The 7,386-nt window shown below is 42.0% G+C and overlaps 1 protein-coding gene across 1 annotated transcript; it reads left to right on the top strand.

Moving 5' to 3' along the window:
- The first annotated feature begins 473 nt into the window (after window positions 1-473).
- RAP2C (RAP2C, member of RAS oncogene family) lies at window positions 474-3,673 on the top strand. The gene is made up of 2 exons (XM_006881802.1): window positions 474-746; window positions 3,395-3,673. Exons 1-2 carry the CDS (start codon window positions 474-476, stop codon window positions 3,671-3,673), a joined length of 552 nt encoding a protein of 183 aa, XP_006881864.1.
- The last annotated feature ends 3,713 nt before the right edge of the window (window positions 3,674-7,386 follow it).

The raw sequence follows: 7,386 nt of genomic DNA, 5'->3' as shown, positions 1-7,386 counted from the left end.
GCCCCTCTCCCCTCTGCAGGCTGGACCACCCCGCGGGAGCCGGGGCCAGAGACCCGCCCGGGCGGCAGTGACGGGAGTGGCGGCTGCAGGCCCGGGCGGCTCGGCGGCGCCAGCAGGAAGCGGGGTCCCTGGGCCCCTTTGTGTGCTGGGCGGGGGAGGGGTGCTGGCCAGCGCTTCCCACGGGGTCCCCCAGCGGCGCCCCCGCCCCGTCCCTGGTTGGGACGCCCCCTGCCTGGACTCCAGCTCCTATAGGAAGGACATTGCCCTCCCCTCCCCACCCACCCCGACCGGGCTCTTCCCCTCCCCTCCCCCGCCTTCAACTTCCTCTTCTTCCCCGTTGGGCCCTTGGCGGCTCTGCACTCTCCGCCCCAGTTCGCAGATTTCCGCCCACCTTCCGCCTCTCCTCTCCTCGCCGCAACTAGCGGGGTGCTGTTTTTCCCCCCGTCTGGTAGGAGTTGGTGAAGGTGAGACTCATGAGGGAATACAAGGTGGTGGTGTTAGGGAGCGGAGGGGTTGGCAAATCGGCCCTGACTGTGCAGTTTGTCACCGGGACTTTCATTGAGAAATATGACCCCACCATTGAAGACTTCTACCGCAAAGAGATCGAAGTGGACTCTTCCCCGTCCGTGCTGGAAATCCTGGACACCGCAGGCACTGAGCAGTTTGCCTCCATGAGAGATCTCTACATCAAAAACGGCCAAGGCTTCATCCTGGTTTACAGTTTGGTTAATCAGCAGTCTTTCCAGGTAACCAAAGGGAATCTTGTTCATTTCTTCGCAGGGGGTGTGGTAATCCTCTCTCTCAGTCTCTCTACTTCTGGTTTGCTAGATCGCTGCGTTAATGACTGTGTTTTGCTTGTGAAAGTTAGACGTGGGGCGACTGGGAGGTTCCTCTTCTCCCGGCAAAGTCTCTGGGTGGTTTCTATCAGGAGGATGAGAGCAACTACTGAAAATCTTAAGGGTTTTTTTGTTTGTTTGTTTGTTTGTTTGTTTGTTTTTTAAAGGCAAAGGAACGTGAGAAAGAAATGTCAGTCCGCCCGTGTCTTCTGTTAAAAATAACCTTGGGAAGTTGCTCGCTTTCCATTCAACAAGTATTGATTAATGTGCTCGCTGAAACGCATTATTTGACGGATCCACTCGGATCTGTAAGAGCACATTGAAAAGTATTTGGCGCCCAGTCTCTGCTGGACAGATAAGTCCCCCGCGCCTGCCTGCTTTGCCTCCCGCCCCCTCCCTGCTGTCGCCCAAGTTTCTCCGCTGGATTCCTAAATCATGCTGCTTGCACAGTTCACTGCTAAGGGGCTTCCTTCCTAGCTTACTATGTTTGTTAGTTAAAGGGCATTAATAATCACAGAGACGAGTGCCCAGATTTAATAACTGAAGGGAAGGGGACAAGAGAGACTCCCATTTCCACTAGTGGGTCCGAATTGTTTCTCGTAACACTGATTATATTTCTAGAAAATACGGAGCTCTGGGCACATGGAACAAGCGCATATTTCTCACCCTGACTGGGCAGCCAAATTGGAAAATCTGTCCTGTCGTTCACTGGCAGACAGACCAAAGGTTTAATAGTGTTTTAAGAGATGTGATAGAGGTTACTATTTCTTCCTTGAAAAGAAATAATCCCAAATTGACCCATAGTAGGATTTCGGAGATGGGTGTGCAGATAAACACATGCACATACATATATGTTTGTGTGTGTATGCATATGTATTTGTTATATATGTTATATGTATGTATTTGTTTTATATGAGAGAGATATATACCTTTAAAGAAAGGTGTGTTCCTAATGATATCTAAGAGGAAATGTTTGAAACAATAACACTTGCTATTTTCACTTTGTTTAGTGTTTTAGAGGACTACCTGATTTTTCCCCCCCAGGAGCCTAACAGTATAGCAACTTTACATTGAAAAAAATTTTAAAAGTTAGGTTCTGGGTAAATAAATCACAGCTATTACCACCAAATTCAAGTTCATTTTGTGTAGGCTTCAATTCCAAAGCAGTTGGCTCATGAGCGCATTTTCTTCGGATACTGTACAAGGACTGAAGATGCTGTGGGGCAGGCCTTTTCTTTCTAAAGGATCCTCGGGGTTTGTTACTCTATTAGCTGACCCTCTTGAGGCTGGAAATTTCTTGGAGGCTTTTCCATATGATTTCCATTATACCTACTTGTGTTACAGGCGCAAATAGGTAGAAGAAAACTGTGTTATCATTCCAGCAGAGCTGTAAACTCTTTTGAGCACAAATACCATTAACTTTGGATTCTCAGTTTAACTTACATGTCGCCAAGGTTACAGGGAAACGATGGCTTAACCCATAAGACCTAATTGATCAACACCATTGAAAAGTGTTGCTAAGTAGTGGTAGACTTTCCTGATTTTTCAGTCTTGTTTTGTTTTTGGGTTGGTTTTGCTTTGTTTTGTTTTTTGTTTGATTTTTTTGCATTTTGGGGGATTTGTTTCAACATTCCAAAATGTGAATAGTGTCTGTTTACTGTAGCTATTTGAATTGAGCATATATTCTATATTTAAAGCAAACTTTTTAGGTTATGAAACAACTAAATTAATTTGCTATGCTAGGGTTACATCTATAAAATTACCTCATTTGACTTTCTCTCCCAGTGTCGAAGCTAGTGGATAATGGTGCGGTCCGTTTTGTGATTGATGTGATTCACTGGTTTTTAACCTAGAAAATAGTACACATGGGAGGAATTCAAATACGAAAATCAAAGCTACAGATACGAAAATGAGAGGACTTCTTCCCATCCCTAACACCTTCCTAGGTTTTCCTCCTGCAGAGTAGCTGTTCCTGGTGCATTTGGAGGTGCTTGGTTTCATTGGGATCAAAGCATGCCAGTGCATTTAGAATGAAACATTTACTTCTTTAGGTCACCTAGATAGTAAAGAATGTTTTGATTCCCACTGAAAACACTTTTCTCACCATCTTCTCTATGTGCCTAAGAAGTACATAGGTGCTTTACTCCTGTTCTGGGGTAACAGGTGTTAGAAAGTGTGATGGCAGGCAGGCAGTAAAGGGAGATGACCAAATGTTTTCATGTACAACTGGGTGAATGCTGTTTGGAGAACATACTTTTTTAATTTAGTAAAACCTGAGGTAAATGAATTATCATTTGAGTCGCAAGGTTAATGTTCAACCTTTGTCTTTAAATTTTTCTTGACATAATCCAGCAGCTTGGGCCCATAGAAATGATCTCCTTCCTGCTTCAATGGAGAGAATGACCTTTCCCCTCTTTGGGTGTGTAGTTTTATTTTGGATTTGGCTGCATAGCTCAGCAAGGACTGTGATTTTTTTTTGTTATTTGTTATTTTATTACTTCCATTGTGGTGAGGCAAACTAACTTTTTTCCCCTTTCTCTTTGTGATTGTTTATGTAGGACATCAAGCCCATGAGAGATCAGATTGTCAGAGTGAAGAGATATGAGAAAGTCCCACTGATCCTAGTGGGGAATAAGGTGGATCTGGAACCCGAAAGAGAGGTTATGTCTTCTGAAGGCAGAGCTCTGGCTCAAGAATGGGGCTGCCCTTTCATGGAAACATCTGCAAAAAGTAAATCTATGGTGGATGAACTTTTTGCTGAGATCGTCAGACAAATGAACTATTCCTCCCTGCCCGAGAAGCAAGATCAGTGTTGTACAACTTGCGTGGTCCAGTAAAAAAAAAAAAGACATAACCTCAATCATGGCCATACCGAGCAGGTTAGTGGTTGATGAAACCCTTTGAGCTAGGGGGTACTTGTTTTGACCAAGTAGAGACAGACTGTGGTTAATACTAATCTTAACGGGTTCTGTTCATAAGTCTTACCTGTCAAATCTGTGTGCAAGGTATGGTTCATATAGAAGTTCAGTGAAATGTTTATCTCAGTATATAGCATACTTTTCCAGGCATAAAACATATTCAAGAAATGCTTCCAGATGCACAGCATCTTTAAGATGTCCAAACAGTGGCGGTGTTATGTACCGTCGAGTGGGAGCTGACCCATCACTGACCCTCCAGTAGGCTTCTCTAGAGGCATTTTTCTAGAGGCATTTCTAGGCCACCAGAGCTCACAGTCATACAGTAGTAGTAGTAGTAGTAGTAGTGGTAATATCATTGGGTTTTTAAAAAATTTTGTGTGTGTGTGTCTGTACCATCAAACCGGATCTGACTGGTACAGGAGGAGATTGTCCCTTCTTCTCCAGCAGACTATCTGGGGGATTTGAACCACTATGCCTCTGGGATTGCAGTGCAGCTTCTTGCCCGTGGGCCACCAGAGCTCCCTAATATCATTGTTTTTGTGAGAATCACAGCGTTAACACCTATTTGTTATAAAGAACCATTGTATGTACCTCAAATTCTTACTATGATAGGCATTGAAGTGTTAACTGGTGTTAAGTGGAGTTAACTGGGTACCAATTGTGTGTAAGTCTGAACTTCTTACCTGAGGAACTTCATAAAGTGTTTTCCCTTCAAAAATAATCACCTTTCAATAAATTTTTTTTAAAAAGCAAAAGTACATCTAAGCAAAAAGAATGTAAGGAGTTGTCTTCCCATCACCAAGTTTGGTTTTTTCCAAGTGAGTTGCTGTTCTTACCTCTTTGCTTTATTGGTAAGATTTTGGGGTTGGTGAATTGATAGCACACTTTCCCCCTATCTTTTTTATTTTGCATCCAAGATTTTGCATGTAAAATGCATGGGATAGCACTGAATAATTTCAAAGGATAATTATTTTTGTATCTGAGTTACAGAGTACATTTTCAGTTTACTAATTGTCCCCAAGTGTTGAGGCTTTATCTCTTTTTTTTTCCCTGTGTTCCATACATGTACATTGTGCTCCCCCCCCCACCCTCTTCCTCCACCCATCAAATTCTGTGATCTCATGGTCTAGATTTAATCCCCTCCTGCCCTCTCCCCTTCCCTCTTTGGATATTCTTGCACATCTTACTGGTTGTCCTTCTGTCTTTATAATAATGGTCTTTAGACAGTCCAGTGTTTGTTCTTAGTTCACTTAGCATGATCTTTCTAGCCTCTCCTATGTTATATAATATTTTTTAAAATGTTCCTCCTGAGTGTTGCATAGTATTCCATCAAGTGAACGTACCACAGTTTCTCAGTCCAGTCGTTTGTTGATCAACATTTGGGCTGTTTTACATGCCCCCAAGTATTTGCTTTAACAGGGCACTATTGTACTCAAATTCATCCATGCCTTGCACTTGAAAGATTTACATGAATTCTGATAGTCATAAATGAGAGTCTGGTGATAATCACCTGTGATGTAGTCAGACATGCACAGCCCGAGTACAGGCAGCACTTTTATTCCAATTTATAACTAATAGCATTCACAAGAGCACTAAACATGCTGAGACCTTCCACTGAGTTTACCAACCTAAGTGAATGAGGTTTTTTATAAAGTAAAATTATGCAAAATTTACTGAGCCTTGAGAATGAGATTCTTTTATTCATAGCCCAGTTGCTTTTGATTGTCATTGAGCAGATGCTGTCACTTAGACACAGTAACACTTAGATGATAAAACCAACAACGTTGTAGATGACTGGGAAACAACAGCAGATACCCAGCTAACCTGACAATATGAAGAATGCAATTGAGCTTTCTAGCCAAGGTTGACCTCAGGTAGAGGAGGCAGTGTTGCGAATGGCAACAGGCATTTCAGATTGTGGTGATTCAAAGGTTTGGCCGGCCTTAGATGTGCTCCCTGGAGGAAAAGGACTAACAGTCCCTCATTTATCTTTTCAGACCTAGTCTCCTCCCGGGAAGTGTCATCTTTGAAAATGAAGGATGACAACAGCTTTATTCAGAATGCTTTCATTCATCAGTCTTTTAAGCATACCAGATTTATGATGAAAGCTATTTTTTTTTTCACATCTACATCTCTTATGATGCTGACCAATGATCATGCCTCTCTGTTGCTTCAAATCCTCCTTGGGGGAAAGATAGGCAATCTCCTCTGCAATTTACAGCCTTCAAAATCCACTGAAGGATCAGCTATGAGTCAATGGTTCTGACTCTTATCTTAAAGAGTAATTTTGCAAGCTCTAACATACCAAAACCCACTGCCCTGAAATCATGCCCAACTCTTAGCCACTCTACATCAGGTTTCAGAGGTGGTTAATCTTTATAGAAGGAGACTGCAGAGTGGCTGGTGGGTTCAGACTTACCAACCTTTTGGTTAGGAACCCAGTACATTGGGTACTGTTCCCCCTGGGACTCTAATCCAGCATATGTGTTGGTGAGCATCACATTTGTAATTGAGCCCCATTTGAGGAGGGGGTGGGGACTGGCATTTGTAGGTGACATAGTGCCGTGTTTGTGCTTCCATAAGCTTGCTACTTAAATTATAAGCCAGTTTAGTGTTTGAACAAGATCTGTGGTGTGTCAGGCCATTGTGCTGTGTCTCTTCCTGACACTTTTTAGTTGGGCAGATGACAAAAATTATTTTGTTTGAGTTATATCATCTTTATAAAAAATTAACAAACTCCCGCAAAGTGTTCCCAGTTTTATCTCCATCATTAATGTACACAGCCATAGGAAGGAAATGGAATAAAATTTATCACATCTGTGTAGGGAGCCAACAGCCTCACTCATATTGACAAATAGGTAATTTCTACAGCAATTTTTTAACCTTTCTTATTCCAAAAATTATTTCTGAGTTTATTTTATTGTGGTCTGAGTGTTTTGCTGGGTGTGTTGTGTTTGTTTGTTTTTTAAGATACTTTGTCTTTTTGTTTTGTGCTAAATTACTTTTGATACATTTGGTCAGCTACAGGCATTTAGCTTTCAATTTTTTTTTCTTAAATATTTTAAGAAGAGTTCTGGTGGCCTAGTGGCAAGAAGCTGAACTGCAGTCCCAGAGGTGTGCGGCTCGAATCCACTAGATGCTCTGCTGGAGAAGGAGGGACAGTCTCCTCCAGTACTAGTCAGATCTGATTTGACGGTACACACACAAAAATAATTTAAAAAATCTTTTAAATCTGCTGTGTTAGGATTCAATCTTTTTTTAAGTGACGTGTATACTGAAATTGAAGAATACTGTTAATAACAATGCCTATTTCTTTAGTATCAAGACAGACTAGTGTTTTTGTAGTGAGCAGTGTTCTTTGGTTTTCTACATAGATACACAAATGAAGGTCTGGGCCTTGGAATAAACTAATCAATTGACTTTCTGATAGTATTCCAGAGAATTCACTGACCAAGGTCTTTTAAAACAGCAGTCTCTTTTTCCTTTATCTTTCTGACATCAGTCAAATAAGATTGAGTGGATGCATATGGGAGTCTGTAACCTGAGACCAGTAGCGTTTGTAGTTGTGCTTTTTCACTATTTGCCTAAAAATTAGGTAAATGGATTTTTGAATCCTGTAGCTTAAGCCCGTG

The sequence above is a fragment of the Elephantulus edwardii genome, unplaced genomic scaffold (genome assembly GCF_000299155.1).
Source record: "Elephantulus edwardii isolate Elephantulus edwardi_28Jun2011 unplaced genomic scaffold, EleEdw1.0 scaffold00016, whole genome shotgun sequence".
NCBI classification, from domain to species: Eukaryota; Metazoa; Chordata; class Mammalia; order Macroscelidea; family Macroscelididae; genus Elephantulus; species Elephantulus edwardii.
Note: the sequence above shows the minus strand (reverse complement) of the source record. Positions and strands in the feature narration are given on the sequence as shown.